We start from the raw sequence: 16,482 nt of genomic DNA, 5'->3' as shown, positions 1-16,482 counted from the left end.
ATAATCACAGATGTGTACTGCAGCAAAGATGGGCAAGTACGCAAAGTCCAACTGGCAAGTGTTGGTAGCATTTCATGTGGTAGAACCTGTGGATAGCATCATCAATGTGACAATATTTAATTCAGAGGACTAAACAAGCTCGAATTCCATTTTGTTTCTCTGTTTTACCATACTTTGATGACCATAAAAGAGGAACTGAAAACTGCCATCCATGTGGTTACTGGAGTTATCTAGCTGTTGTTCTTGGCAAGGTGTTGGTGTTGCCAGAACAGTACAGTGTGTCAGAGTGTAACATTTCAGTAGTGTGTGTGGGAGGTAATTCTAAATGTCCCTGAAATGGGGTTAGTATGTACAGCTCAAAAATATAAATATTGTAATGATTATGAACAACAGCAGCATTTCTACACCAAGCATTTTGCCGATGTAAACACAAGCTCCCCCGCTGCCTGTCCTACCTCCTTTAACAAACACTTGGTCAGCGTGGTTGCATGTTAGCACAGCTAGCTGGATACCGGAGTTTAGAATGTTGTCATTAAGCCATGTTTTGGTCCATTTTATGATCCAGTAATCTTAAGTTTGCCAGAACTTGCGCCGCCATCTTGCCTATATTATATTCAACATCTATCTACATATCCAACACAGAAGTATAACTAGCATCTTGGATTTTTTTGCAGCCTTTGTCTGTCCTTTGATAAACTGTGTTTACTGGGAAATAAAGCCAATACAGAGATAGATAATCCTCTAATGGCCACTTGGTCACACGTATTTGGGTTAATCAGGACTTAGACGCAACCAAGATGGTGACATGTAAACACACCACAAAGTGTGCTTCAGTAAAGCAATATGGTAATGTCACCCCCCCCCCCAAACCACTTGTTTGACTTGAATGAAATCTGTATAGTATATACCATTTCTGAAAGCAGCTGATAATAAAATGTGTCTACCTGTTAAGATCCCTCGTCAGGAGATTTTGGAACTCGGACGAGATGCCCCTGTTGAAGCTCGGCCGTGACAGCAACCTATCCGACTGCCTCTCATGGACCCTATCTGTCTGGTAGCTTGGTTGCCTCTGGAGGTGCGGGTTACGCAAAGCCATGCTGATGTCATTCAGAAGCCGAGGCAAAGGACCCAGCTTGACTATGGCGTCCTATGGTTGAATAAAAAGCAAATAGCACATTAAGGTAGTTTTTCTTAACAGTTGATAGTGTGTGGTGTGAAAGGGTTGCAGTTTAAACAGATTGCTATTGTGTGTTTACCTTGCTGAGCTGAGCCATGACCTCCCAGAGGAGGCTGTGCAGGATTGACAACTCCCTGCCTAGGTCAATGTATCCCTCAAATCCACCTGCATTGCTGACACTGTCCAGATTGGAGATCTCATACAAAAACTGCTGCATAGAGCCCCACTCCATCTCTAAAAACTCATTCATAAAACACATGTACTCTTCTTTACTGCCAAACCTGCAGATAGACAAGAAAAGAAGAGACAGGAAGTGACACATAAAAATAAATGGCAACAAGTGTCACAAATTTTCATTTTTAAATTCTAGACATCTCCACACCCCTTGTAAACCCCTGTGTAAACACTGTATTCAGGGAAAGAAGTTCATTCAAGAAAGCAATCAATACTCCCAATTTTTTTATGAATGGAAAGTTTAGCAGGCTTTTTGCCTGACTCTTTGACAACCTGGCATGCGGAATTGATTTATTATATTTATATATTTATTATTGATGAATTAGAAAATTCTGAATATAACTTTTATAGAACAAAGTCTACAAAGGAAATACATGTAAATAGAGAAAGACATGCTGTAATAAAATAAACTGACTTGGAGAAGTTAGCCAGATTTTGCACTACTTTGGCGATTAGGGTGAGCGTGCGTGATGTTTGCTCGTCAGGGTACTCCTGCGTGAGATTGAAAAGTGATGGAGACATGATGGCTGGACACAGGAAGCGCAGGAAGAGTGACCCGCTGATGAGACGGTCAGCGATGTCTTCTCGACCTCTCTCAGCACAGCGCACTCTCCAGGATGCAAAAACTTCCTTTAACTCTCGAGGGAACACACTATAAAGATGTAAGACATGTAAGATTAAGACACAAAGCATCTTTAATTTAAATTCTGTCAGCAATAAGTACTCACCAATGGGAGTTAACAATTTTGCAGAGTGCCAGTTCACAGCACATTCGAAGATTGGCTTGGTGGTCTGGCAGCACAGACGGCGGTGTTCTCATGGGATCCACTTCGCAATTTTCTTCTGACTCATACAAGGCCCTTATGAATTCCCCTGCAAGTGACATTTCATTGCTTCAGTGTTATTAATATGTCACTGACAAAATGGAAAAAATAAAGATATAATAAAAACTTTTTTATTATTATTATTTTTTGGTACATTACAATACCTTACGTTAAAGTTTTATATTTTTAGAGCACTAAGTAATAATATTCATACATTCTTATCTCAATTTACAGCAAAATGTGTAATCAGAATCAGTATTAGAATCACAAATACTTTATTAATCCAAGGGGGAAATTGCTTGCATTCCAGGTGCTCCATGTATACTCAAAAACACAAAAAAAACTAAAATAGTAGGAATAGAATACAAATAAAAAAACCTAAATAAAATTCTAAACAATATTAATATAATTCTAATATAATTCTAAACAATATTAATACAATAATATTGTATAATAATAATAAGCAGAGTCGCTGTCCTACACACCTCTCTGCTGCTTCTGGATGACTGCCGCCCTCCGTTAAAAACATATTAAATACAAATACACATAGAAACACTAAGCTTAATAATGTTATTGAAGTGGTGTCAGTCGCACGTCCTCCCACAGTTCATCAAGCACACAAGTTAAAATATATTAATCATAATAACCTCATTAAAACACACACTAACACACAAACACAGAACAAGGTAACAGAACACTCAGGTGTGGATTGTTTAACATACGATCCCTCCACTCTCGCTCTTAGTTAATGATCTAATTATTGATCATCACACTGATATACTTTGTCTCACTGAGACTTGGTTACAGGATGAAGAATATGTTGCTTTAAATGAATCAACCCCGTCTTGTTATATTAACTGTAATTTTCCTCGAGTTACAGGTCGCTGACGAGGAGTGGCAGTCTTCAGATGAATCCTAAACCTAGGTCTACTCATACTTATTTTGAGAGTCTCACTCAGCCTGACTCACGGAAGCTGGAAGAAGTCAGAATTACTCGATTACTCGTCGTAGTGTATTGTCCACCTGCTGCTGCTTATTCAGAGTTCCTGCTCTAGTTTTCAGACTTCTTATCAAGTTTAGTGCTCAGCACAGATAAAGTCATTATAGTGGGTGACTTTAACATTCATATGGACGTAGACTCTGACAATCTGAAGACTGACTTCAACTCACTCTTGGATTCAGTTGGGTTCTCTCAGTTAGTAAATGAACCCACACACTGTCATGGTCACACCCTCGATCTGGTTCTCACCTATGGCCTGGAAGCTGAGAACCTGCTAGTGTGGTCTCAAAATGCTGTTCTTTCAGATCACTTATTAATAACCTTTGACTTCTCTCTTTCAGACCTACCAGCACCTGAGGAAAAGGTCTACTACAGCAGATGTCTGTCCGAAGACGCCGTAAAGCAGTTTAGCACAGCAATCCTACCAGTACTCCCCACAGTCCCATGTATAAGTACTGATGGGGGTACCAACTATATATAAAATAGTGAAAGTATAATAATTATTAACAACAATAGTTATGGTTATGATTCCTGTGTTTTGCTGTTCTTGTTAGGGCCCGAGCACCAAATGGTGCAAGAGCCCTATTGAAACCCTAGGGATTATTATTATGGCCCGAGCACCCGAATGGTGCGAGAGCCCTATTGATTATTATCCCCCCCCCCCAAGATCTCATTTTTGGGGGCCTTAACATGCCCCAAAATGCACCAAACTTGGTAGAAAAATTCATGACTTTTGAAACGCACATAGGCAAATGGCTTTATAGTGCACCCTAACGCGTAGCCCCTCTGGCCAGTTTAACACAGCAGCATGAAAATTGACAAAACTTTTCACGCCTCAAATACTTCATCCAATTGAGTCGAAATTCACTGTGTCCACAGACTAGGGAAGTCTCACGGTGTGGTCGGGGCGTGGCCTCAAAGTTAGCCATTTACCATTTTGAAGGAACTCATTCTATTTTCTGCAGTACCACCAACATACTTCATGTAATGTGGACAAAATCTTACAGTACTGCTATGGACCTGTCTGAACAGATATTTATGCTAATAGGATGCTACGGTCATAGTGCCACCTACTGGCAACAGGAACTTTGTAACCAATATGATGTAGACGTTATTGTTTTACATATAGTTACTGGGGCTCAGAAGATCTAATAGCTCGGCTCAGGGAGGAACGTGGATTTGTTTGAAACACCACAGGAAACACAAGTATGCTGGAAATATAATATATTGTAACAGAAGGAAAAAAAATAATATTTACAGTGAGTCATATTTACAAGAAGATTCTAGAATTTGATGTTGCTTAAGCAGGGCTCCATCATGATGTCAGTTTTAAATCCAAGCAGGACTTTCATTCGACTTAAATGTTCTTAATTCCGATGAACTGAGTTCATGGGAATTCCTACCGCTCTGGAGGAAGTATTCAGGGTTTCAGGTTCTTAGAAGGGTAGCTCGCCATCTGCATATAGGACCTGGCCAGTCTTGGTCGATTGTGCATAACGTTTTGCAGACGGTTTGTATGCGGTAAGAGAGGCATCTGTAGCTCCCGTCGAACCGACTCACCGCAGTGCCCCCCTTTAGTTCATGCACGTCCCGTTGCATGGGTCTAATAGAGTCTGCTCTTTTGGAGCAAGATCTGTTACAGGGACATGGCGGAGTGCCTCTATATATGCACTAGATATTTTGTGCAATAGAGTCTGAACAACTGAAAGTAATGGGTTACCTAACGCTGAATACTTAAGGCGGTTAGGTGATCTGCGTTCCCTAGTGGATCGCCTGAGTACTGTTTCGGATTCAGGTGAATTATGAGGTGTGGCACCAGACCTAAGACTGCTACGATCTCTGGATGACTCAGATTGGACAACCCCAGGGTCTTCAGCCTCAGATTCTGATGACAGCTCATCTTCAGGTAAGTGTTCAACATGTACTTCAGGGATTATTTCCTCTTCCTCAGTTGACTCCGCTGGTTCTGGTAGGTCTGGTTCAGGATCTTCTTCCACAGGCAATTCCACTGGTATCCCCTCTCCAGATGTAGATGAATCACTTGAAAGCAACAAATCCTCGTCAGGTAAGTGTTGTTCCACAGGTGGTAATTCCTCTACCTCCGACCCAGGGATTTCAATGGGTGGTGGAAGAATGATTGAGGGTTTCATCGGTTTCAATGGTCTCTCATATGCCACACTGAACTTGATGGGAGGTCCATTTTCGAAGACATCTGAATCAGTGTCTTTCTCCTCTTCTTCAACATTTAGCTGTGGTTGAGTCTGACTTTTTTGGTCGTTTTGCAGGTGTAACTGTGGGAATGTCCTCTGCTGGTAGGAAACCACATGGAAACAGTAGGTCGCGGTGCAAAGTGCGAGAAGGTCCACCCTGATTTTCGGGCTGCACGGTGTATACTGGTAGATCTCCAGCTCTCTTAACAACTTTGTACACCTGCTGCTCCCATTTATCCTGCAATTTGTTCTTTCCACGTAGACGAACATTTCGGACTAGCACTCGATCTCCAACACCCAGACTGCAAGGCGTGATATGTTGGTCAAACCGGGGTTTGTTCTTTACAGCAGATTTGAGTGCATTTTTAGAAGCAAGTTTGTAACTTTCCTCCAATCGAGTCCGAAGGTCCTTTACATACTGTGAATGGGAAATGGACCGTCCTTCCCGAGCTGGCAATCCAAAAGCTAGGTCAACGGGAAGACGTGGACAACGACCAAACATCAGTTCATAAGGTGTGAATCCTGTGACATCATTCCTTGTGCAATTGTATGCATGTACCAAGGGTTTGACGTATTCCCGCCACTTTGACTTCTGTTTGGTTTCTAATGTACCAAGCATGCCAAGTAGAGTGCGATTGAAGCGTTCAACTGGATTTCCTCTTGGATGGTACGGTGTTGTTCGGCTTTTCTTGATTCCAGCAACTTCACACAGCTCTCTGATCAATTTGGACTCAAAGTCTGGTCCTTGGTCTGAATGTAGGCGTTCAGGAATTCCGTAATATACCATAAATTCATTCCAGAGACACTTTGCTACTGTTCTGGCCTTTTGGTTGGAAGTGGGAATAGCAACGGCAAACTTGGTGAAATGATCTGTTAAAACCAAGATGTCTTTGGTGTTGCTACTGTCAGGTTCGAGTGTTAGAAAATCCATACACAAAAGTTCAAGTGGCCGGCTGGTTTGAATGTTAACTAATGGAGCAGCTTTCTCCGCTAGTGTCTTGCGTCTCACACATCGTCCACAACTCTTAATGGTGCGCTCTACATCAGCTGCCATCCTCGGCCAGAAGAAGCGTTGGCGAACCAAATCAAGAGTTCTTTCGATTCCCATGTGTCCCATATCATGGTGTAAACTCTTTAAAACAACAGGACGAAGATCTGGCGGGAGGACCAACTGTAAGAGGTTTTGGTTCTCTTCCTGTCGTCTCCGGTACAAGATTCCATCGGCCAGTTCCAGTCTTTTCCACTCACGTAGTAGCAAAGGAAGCTCAGGTAACTCGTCACGGGCTGTGGGAGGAATTTTTTCCCCAGTCTCAAGCTGATGAATGACCTCACGGATAGCAGGGTCAGCTCTTTGCTCTTCTCTTAGCTCTGAGTGGGATAAAGATGGGATCACAGGTAAACCATGACTGTCTTCGTGGAGGTAACTGTCAGGGATGGAATTAACAGACACTGACATAGATTCAACCAGAGCAACCATGGGATGAGATGGAGTGGGTGGATGTGCCCTAATTAAACAATTTTGACAGATTGCATCCACGATGTCAGAAGGAATGTCCCGTGTTTCAATGGGTTCACATAGCTTTCTGGTCAGATGGTGAACCAATTCTTCTGAACTTTGGAAGAACTTTGGGGAACATCTCCATCCGTTCGTCTCGATAAGGTGTCAGCGTCAATGTTTTGTCGACCAGCTCGATACTGTAAATTGAAGGAATAAGTTGACAACGCAGCTAACCATCGGTGACTGGTAGCATCCAACTTAGCTGAGGTAAGTATATATGTGAGTGGGTTATTGTCTGTGACAACTGTGAAATTGGCTCCATACAAGTAGTCATGGAACTTCTCAGCTACACTCCATTTCAAAGCTAAGAATTCTAGTTTGTGAGCTGGATATCTCGACTCACTTAATGTCAAACCTCGGCTGGCATAAGCAATGACGCGTAGTTGACCTTCTTGTTCTTGGTATAACACAGCTCCCAATCCAGTCATGCTTGCATCTGTGTGTAAGATGTAGGGAAGTTTGGGGTTAGCAAAACCAAGAACAGGTGCTGAAGTTAACTTATCAATGACTGTTTCAAAAGCAGTTTGTTGTGCATCGGTCCAACTTTCTCCAAAAGACTGTTTTGGGTCGAGGTATTTTGTTTTTGTGTTCTTCACCTTGGTGGGTTTGCGTACTGGAGCATAACCACGGGTGAGTTCGTTTAGTCGCTTTACAATGTTAGCATAACCTTTGATGAATCTCCGGTAATACCCAGCGAAACCCAGGAATGATCGAAGTTCCTTCAGATTTTGTGGGACTGGCCAGGATTTTAATGTCTTCACTTTTTCAGGATCTGTTTCAACACCTCTCTCAGATACTATATGGCCTAAGTATCGCACAGAGGTCTGGAAAAATTTGCATTTTTCTGGTGATAACTTCAACCCAAATTCTTTCAAGCGAGAAAACACTCGAAGTAGTCGTTTTTCATGTTCTTCCAGAGTGTCAGAGAAGATAATGATGTCATCTTAGAAGACTAGTACTTCTTTGAGATGAAGATCTCCCATACACTTTTCCATTAATCTCTGAAATGTGCTTGGAGCATTTGTTACTCCTTGCGGCATTCGGTTCCACTCCCAAAACCCAAGTGGAGTGACAAAAGCAGTTTTATGCTTGTCTTCTTCACTCATTTCTATCTGGTAGTATCCAGATTTTAGGTCTAAAACCGTGAACCATTTGGATCCGGTTAATGCAGTGAATGATTCTTCCAGGTTTGGCAGTGCATATGCATCTTTAACTGTTTGTAGGTTCAATTTCCGGTAGTCGATGCATAATCTGATGTCACCATTGCGTTTACGAACTACGACAATGGGTGATGAAAAGGGTGATTCTGACTCTCTGATAACACCGACTTCTAGTAAGTAACGAAGGTGATTTCGGACTGCCTCAAGATCTTGAGGGTGAATTGGTCGTGCTCTGTGTTTGAAGGGAGTTTGGTCATGAAGTGTGATTCGATGCTTCACTTTGTCTGTGCATCCAAAGTCCAGATCATGGTGCGAGAATACTTCTGGCATGTTGTTCAGTGTTAAAGTAATTCGTTTCTTCCACTCTGATGGAATAGGTGAATCACCAAAGTTGAATTCCAGGGGCTTATGTTCAGGTTTTGAAGAAGTGACTCGTTGAGACAGAATGGTTGGTACTGCACCAATGTCAGCAATGACAGAGAATGGTGGTATGAAAATATTCTGTCCAGACTCATTCTTCATTATTACAGGGATTTTATATGGTAAATGGTTGGGGACTGTAACTAAACAGCTCTGCACACACAAACCTCCCGGCAAGGGTGAAGTAGGTTGCTCCACAACGACCCAGGGAACTTTGAAAGGGGTGCTCGGTTTTGCAGAACCCTCTAGGACAATAGTCTGACCAGCTGGAATGAGGACCAGAGTTTGACTTGTCAGTCTCACCGTTCCAGCACTTCCCCCTTTGCTCTGCCTGTGTCTCAACTGCAAAATCTTCAGAACTGCACGATATCCCTGGAGCAGTAGGCTGGTAATCTGAACGTTCACTTTCAAAATACTGTTCATACAAGGGCTCTAGGGTGTTCATTGCAACAAGTACCGATGATGGTCCTTGTGGTCGGTTGTCAAGTACCACTAAAGCAAGTGTCGGTACTTCAAAGGTTGTTCCTAGAAACTCTTCAGAAAACGTGATGGTCAGCTCTACATACCCCAAGTATGGCACAGCCTGTCCTGCTGCACCTTCCACCTCTACTAGGTCGTGCAGTGGTTTCACAGGTTGATCACTCAGTTTCTGGTTGTAAAAAGAAATGGGAATGGTTGTGACTTGTGAACCTGTGTCTAAAAGGCAGCTGCAGGTGTGTCCATTTACTTCTATTTCTGCTGAACATTTTGATCCAATTAATCCCTGTGGTATAGTTGTTCTTTCCCCTTCTTTGGACGTAAATGTTGCACAGCCAACAGGTTTCTCTTTCTTGGGACGGGTTTGTTTCCCTCTGGTTCCAGTTTGTCCCACGACGGGAACCGAGTTCAGTTTAAATGATTATTGTGGGATGAAGAGTTCTGGTTCTTCACAAACTGTCTTTTCTTTCGACTAACTAGAGCAGGATCGGGTTTGTTGTCACATTGTGGCCTAATGTGACCATCCTCACCACACCGAAAACAATATCCTGGTCTAAGTTGTCGAGATGGGGTGACTTTCTCTCTTCCGAACTGTTTTCTTGGAGTTGAAGGTTTGTGATGAGCAGTGACCTGTGGCTGGTTGGCTGTTGTTGTTAGCTTAGCTAACTGTCGCTGCACATCTGCCAGTTGTTCGGCTAGCCGCTGGGTAACACGGGTGAGAGCAGCAATGGCGTTTCCCTCCTCCTTGTTCATGTAAACTGAATGAACATGTGTGCTGGGTTTCTGTTTAACTGACCCGAAATGCTGTTTCTTCCGGAGTGCTTTGGCTGCTTCTCTGTCCTCCTCTGTCCGTAGAAGAAGAAGTATTTCGGAAAAAGTGGGTGGTTGTAGTTTCTTTTGCTTGAGTTGTAGTTCAGCAATCAGTGTGTCGTCCCAGCACCCTCTGCAGAATTGATTCAGTAGGTGCCGGTTCAGATCGTTCTCTAACACTCCCCCTCTTTTCACAGCCAGATTCAGAGCTACTTGAAGCCGTTGCAGGTAAGTAGATGCTTTTTCCCCAGCATCCTGGTAAGTGTCCATAAACTTTGCAAACAGCTCATCACCATCTTGGACTGTTCCGTAAGCAGACTCTAATGTGTTTAAATACACAGCTGGCAGCATATCTGGGCTCAACTGCTTGACCAAGTCTGCTGCTGGAGGTAACAAGCTTTCCACAATTCGGCTGGATCGCTGCAGATCAGACACAGATGGATCGCGTAATAATAGCTCAACATCTGATTTCCATGTTTCATAGTCTGCTTCTTGTGTTGGTCTCGGTAATCGGCCTGAAAAAACTTTCAGCCTTCGCTTTTCCTCCTTTTTCACAATGTGCTCCACTACTAAGCGCTGAATTTCTGGTGGATTTATATCGACATTTCTGATCGATTGTCTCACCTCTGCGTGTGTTGTATTTGTCCCGGCAGCAGGTGGCTCACTTCCTGATCCGGGATCCGTGGTATTAGGAGCAGGCACGGTGGTAGCAGGTGGTACTGTCAGTGATCTCCTCAGTGATGGCTTTGACTGTGACACTGAAGCTTCCATGTCCTCCGGTGGCTCTTTCACTTGAGCTGGCTGAAGCTCCGCAACAGAAAGTCCAATCTGAGTCATCATTGCTGTTAGCACCTCTGTATACTCTCTTCCAGACAGTTTAGCTACATTCTGTAGTTCAGACAAATACGCATTGGTTTTCTTCTTGGCGACATACGCGGCATAAACGGTTGATAGTTCTGAGATGAAGAACGTTACTTCCTTATCGACTGAAGTCAATGTGTATGGTAATATCGGCTGCAGTTCAACTATAGCTGCGCAACTGTTGAATTCAACAACTAGTGCCTCATCAAACTCTGAGGTTGAATCTGAAATTATTTCAGTCTTATTAATCGACCCATACCGTTTAAGAAAATTAATCACTTCCTCATCGATCACTGTTCCTGTTATGCCTTCGACCAAGACTGAATTAGGTACCTTAATGCCTAATTTTTTAAATTCATCCATATTTGAAAGGATGAACAAAATGAAAGAAAATAAATCAATATATCAATGAACCAACGGTGAATTAAACAAACCTAATGTTCCTCCTGGCTAGCTCGCCAAAATTTATGTAACCAATATGATGTAGACGTTATTGTTTTACATATAGTTACTGGGGCTCAGAAGATCTAATAGCTCGGCTCAGGGAGGAACGTGGATTTGTTTGAAACACCACAGGAAACACAAGTATGCTGGAAATATAATATATTGTAACAGAAGGAAAAAAAATAATATTTACAGTGAGTCATATTTACAAGAAGATTCTAGAATTTGATGTTGCTTAAGCAGGGCTCCATCATGATGTCAGTTTTAAATCCAAGCAGGACTTTCATTCGACTTAAATGTTCTTAATTCCGATGAACTGAGTTCATGGGTTAGCTCAATCAGTTCTTTCTCCGGTGTCCGTGTAGGTCAGTGAGGTAAAATCAGGCTACAATGCTTCCTACCGCTCTGGAGGAAGTATTCAGGGTTTCAGGTTCTTAGAAGGGTAGCTCGCCATCTGCATATAGGACCTGGCCAGTCTTGGTCGATTGTGCATAACGTTTTGCAGACGGTTTGTATGCGGTAAGAGAGGCATCTGTAGCTCCTGTCGAACCGACTCACCGCAGTGCTCTGACCAGGGCGCAGCCATTTTTTAAAGCAGAGACGCGGAAATCACGCGGCATCTCGCGGAGCCGCGTTAAACCCTCGCGATAGTTTAAAAAAATCTCGCGATAGTTCGGACGGTAAAAACAGGTGATTAAAATACAAAACCCCATAAAATGACCTGGGTTACAACTTTCTTTTGTAAACATGTGTTTGTTGTCATCTCTGGAAATGAGAGGAAAGGAGAGCATAGGAGATGAGAGCAGAGGAGAGGAGACTGCGATGGCCCTGTGGATCGCAAGGTGTGCGAGGGCCCGCAATGCTGCTTGCAGCTTTAATTTTGTATTTAAATCCTTAGTTCTTAGTTATTTTTGTATAATCGTATTCTTGTCATTTTTGGTATTCTGTTGATTACCTGCCCCGTCCTAATGTGTCTCATTGTCTTGCCTTCCCTTGTGTGTGTGTGTGTGTGCTTCCCTTCACTCCCTGCCAGTTCATCTTGTGTTTCACCACCAAGCCTACTAGCCATTTCTTGCTCTTGTACATTTCCTAGTGTGTTTTTAGTCCCTTGTTTTCCTGTAGTGTATGACCCCAGCTCATGTTTTTGGACTGAGCCTTCAGCCTTAGCCTTTTGTACTTCTGCCGTCCTGGTTCCAGACTCCTGCTACGACGATGAGTCTCCTGTCTGAATTGAAAAAGTTCCCTGTATTAAACAATGATCCTGACCAGCAACGTTTATGTAGTATGTAGTAAACTAATGATCTGCAATTTTAGAAGAAAATTCCCATGATATTTAATATCGAGAATGGAATTGTCTAGACCTTGATGCCAGCAGTCACATGACAAAGCTAGCTAACATTTTTGGTACCACTTGTGGACAGAACACCTACATCTGGGCCCTCTTCAACGATGGCCCAGACTTTTTATACAATCACTCCACAACAGCTGGGGAAAAGGCTGAGGCTGTTGGAAGTGGACAGGGGCACCTGCAACTGGATCCTTAAGCAGTGGCAGCAGACAGTCGAAAGGAACTCCCTTACCCCAAGGCTGTGTCCTGGATGCCCTGCTGTCCTGCCTACTATACTAATTAGCGCACATTCATAGGGAAAATAGAGTTATTCATATTACATAGGAGCATAATGTGTGTGTGTGTGTGTGTGAGAGTGAGCAAGTGAGCTCATGTGAAGAATCTACAGCAAATAAAACATGGGAACAGACAGCATAGCATGCATCAAAATAGGGTACTAAAAATAAAATTAAAGCTGGGGGGCCATCGCTGTCTTCTCTCCTATGCTCTTGTCTCCTATACTCTCCTGTCCTCTCATTTCCAGAGATCCTGTTAGCATATATATCTGTTCAGACTCAGGTCCATAGCAGTACTGTAAGATTTTGTCCACATTGCATGAAGTATGTTGGTGGTACTGCAGAAAATAGAACGAGTTCCTTCGTAATGGTGAATGGTCAACTTTGAGGCCACGCCCCGCCATACCGTAACACGTGAAAGGTTTTGTGGGAGGGTTAGAAATCGCCAAAAATGACCAAAAAAATCAAAATGGCGGAATTCCTGTTGGGTTTGGAGGGGGGGGTCCAAGAGACTTTTTTGTGTGTCTTGGGGTGATACATATGTATACCAAATTTCATGATCCTGTGTCAAACTGGCCAGAGGGGCTATGTGTTAGGTGGCGCTACAGAGCCATTTTTCCATGTGCGTTTCAAATTTCAAACATTTTTCGAGCGAACAAATGTTTCTACCAAGTTTGGTGAGTTTTGGGGCATGTTAAGGCCTCATAAAATGCGATCATTGAGTCGAAAAAAAAATCAATGAGAAAAAAAAATCTCTAGGGTTTCAATAGGGCTCTTGCACCATTCGGTGCTCGGGCCCTAAATACACTACAAACATGTAAAAGGTATATGCAATGTACATAAAGTAAAGTATGTCAAGATGTCCAAATATACAGTATATATACAATAAGTACTGTATATACTGTACAATATACAGCATATTAAGAGGATATGTAAGTGGCGTAACACATGGCTAAAGCAGTTAAAGAGCAGTACAGGCTGAGGGACAAATGACTTCCTCTGTCTGTGGAGCATGCCAGGGACAACAGTCTGTCGCTGAAAAATGCTGAGTCATCGATCAGAGTTGGTTTAGAGGGCTGAAAGGGACCAAGTGTGAAAACACCCTAAGTCGGCATACAAAGTGGAGCAGCTTCCACTGTTACAGATCCCACATCTCTTCCTCATCACCACAGCACTTCTCAAAAACCCTGCAGAAACTGTAAAAGGCAGGTCCCTCTACCCATCACCTCATTATCTTCAATACAGCAACCATCAAAAGCATTCTGATGTACAGGGACACTTCCTGATTTAGGAGGTACAAGGTCAAGGAACTACAACAACATGTCAAGACAGTGAAGACAGCCAGTAAAATCACTTGTGCTCCTCTTCAACCACAGACCCAACTCCATCTATGAAAACTGTGCAGACTGTGATGTGAGACTATGGCCACACATTCTAACACATCCAAAACAGACCCCACCATAGCTGTAAGTCACAGTAAAAAAAAGAAACACAGCATAAGCCTAAACTCTCACCAACTTGTTTTAAAAAAAACCTTTTTTGTATTTTATTTTATTATTTTTCAAATTTATAATCTCATTCTTTACTATTTTATGCCACATATTACCACAGACTTTTGTTAATCCTTGTGAAGCTGACCATGCTGCTATCTGCTTTTCTGACTTACCTATAGCATCCTTGAGGTACTTGTGTCCAATCAGTTTGAGGTACTCTTCTATGGCTTTGGTGGCCAGAGTGTTCTCTCTGAAGATAAGGTGTTCTCGGTCTATGAATCTGTCTACTTCACACATTGCCATGTCTGATAGAAAATCCTATAAAACAAAAGTGAGCTAAATTATTAACATTCAGCCACACCAAAACAGGCAGAACAGAAAATAAAGTAGACAAATCAGTGCCTCTGTACCTTAGCTTTTCCTGTACTCTGTAGTATGTGCACCAAAGCACAGGCCACTTCCTCTTTGCTCTTGACGCTCAGCACGGGCTCCAGCACAGCACACAAGGTACGATAGTTATTGGTGACATACTCAGCAAACTCCTTGTACAGCTCCATGGGTAGGATGTTCATGGTCTGGAAACGGGATTTGAGGCGTAGAGATGCATTGATGATCTTCCCTCCTCCAACTCCAGCTCCTTTGGTCAGGACACTGGGCTGGATCACCGGGTACCACTGCTCCACAAACTGACGCCCAGTGATGCTTGAGATGGGGATGCTCACAAGTCCCAAATATGTGCTCTTTTCCTGTGTGGGGTGGTGGTGGGAAGGGGTTGGGGGTCGGGGGTGGGTTGGAGTGTTAGCACATATTAATTGTCATAGGCATTTATTAAAAAAAACGTATATTTTTTAAAAATAAATTACAGAAATATGCTTATTTCAAGCTTCAGTGATTAATTAAATTCCCTGAAATGAGTGTTTATGTATTAGAATATCTTCTGCCTCGGGATATTAAAATATTAAAAATAGTGGATGCCGTATAGTGCCCTATGGTTCAGGACATCACTAGACATTGTTGAATGGTATTTTTTTTTAGATTTGAACAGCTAAACACTCTAAAAATCGCTCACTTACAAATTTGCATGCAAATTTAACTCTCAGGTGTCATTATAGACTTTTTTGTTCCATTTGGGTAATTTTTGCCTCTTTACCTGACCAGCATTTTATCTGTGTTGGTGCATATGGCACAATTGTTTGCAACAAAAACTCTCTCTAGACTTTTAGAATTCAAATTTACATTTTTCTAATACATCAAAAATTCACTACCCTTTTGTGTCATCATTTGTCCACTTCCAAAAAACTGCTATAAAAACCTAACAGATTAATATTTTTTTCTGCATAAATATGTTCAACTTCAGCCCTGCTCAAAACTACCAAACATTAAATCATTTTGAATTTAAAGGTAGGGTAGGCGATTTCATTTTGATGCACCTTTTGTTAAATTAGTGTAACTTCTCTTTACAATCCGATAGCAACCAATTAGTTTGGCAGTTTCGCTTTAAAATGAAGAATATGAATCATCTGTGGAAGCTATAAAACACTAAAAACATCAGCCAATCCTACGAGGTGCCCCTGCACGAAGTATTGGCTGGTTGTCACTCTCTTCCTGCTCTGCGCGCACCAGAGAGGTACGTGCATGATGGCCGAAGTCACAGACTGGTTGGGAGGCGTGGCTTCGGGGTGAGCTCCGAGAGAAAGGGGCGTGTGTTTACTTTCAAAATCTGGCTGACTCTCACTGAGTTTTCAAAATCTCCTACCCTACCTTTAAATGCCAGTTTGATTGCATAATGCTAAAATTTAATTTTAAAAAATTGCACCAAAAAATTGGTTATTTCCCATAAAACAAAAGTTGGGGGGCTGGGTTATTTTTTAAAAAAAAATCTGTCATGGATATGTCAAATTTTTTGTGCTTGTGTTATTGTGCTTAGTAGGCTGTGTACGTGTGTGTGCAATTTTTTCACTTTCCCCCTTTTTAATGAGGACATCACTTGGGGTCCAAATTGCCAAAGCACATTCTAATTTGTTGTATTGCAATAAATTTACTCTTTCTCGTTCAGTCACCTAAGTCTCTCCTGATTGAAATAAAGCTAACCAGTTAAACATTAAAAATATACTGAAATAATGGAGCCCAGTATTAAAAACTAACTAAATTAAACTAAAGTAAACAAACAAACAAACCAATAACCTATTTA

At 42.1% G+C, this 16,482-nt stretch overlaps 1 protein-coding gene across 6 annotated transcripts in view; it reads right to left on the bottom strand.

Annotated features, from left to right (window-relative positions):
- The window catches only part of syngap1b (synaptic Ras GTPase activating protein 1b), a 245,108-nt gene that overhangs the window by 53,394 nt on the left and 175,232 nt on the right, over window positions 1–16,482 (bottom strand). For all 6 annotated transcript variants that reach the window (XM_028426626.1, XM_028426624.1, XM_028426625.1 and 3 more), the window contains 6 exons: window positions 14,702–15,037; window positions 14,465–14,609; window positions 2,140–2,284; window positions 1,827–2,063; window positions 1,257–1,458; window positions 945–1,147 (listed from right to left, as the gene is read on the bottom strand). In XM_028426626.1, coding sequence (XP_028282427.1) covers window positions 945–1,147; window positions 1,257–1,458; window positions 1,827–2,063; window positions 2,140–2,284; window positions 14,465–14,609; window positions 14,702–15,037 — 1,268 coding nt within the window. The remainder of the gene's footprint in view (window positions 1–944; window positions 1,148–1,256; window positions 1,459–1,826; window positions 2,064–2,139; window positions 2,285–14,464; window positions 14,610–14,701; window positions 15,038–16,482) is intronic.

The sequence above is a fragment of the Parambassis ranga genome, chromosome 16 (assembly GCF_900634625.1).
Source record: "Parambassis ranga chromosome 16, fParRan2.1, whole genome shotgun sequence".
Lineage (NCBI taxonomy): Eukaryota > Metazoa > Chordata > Actinopteri > Ambassidae > Parambassis > Parambassis ranga.
The sequence above is the reverse complement of the archived record's forward strand: the minus strand, read 5'-3'. Positions and strand labels throughout refer to the sequence as shown.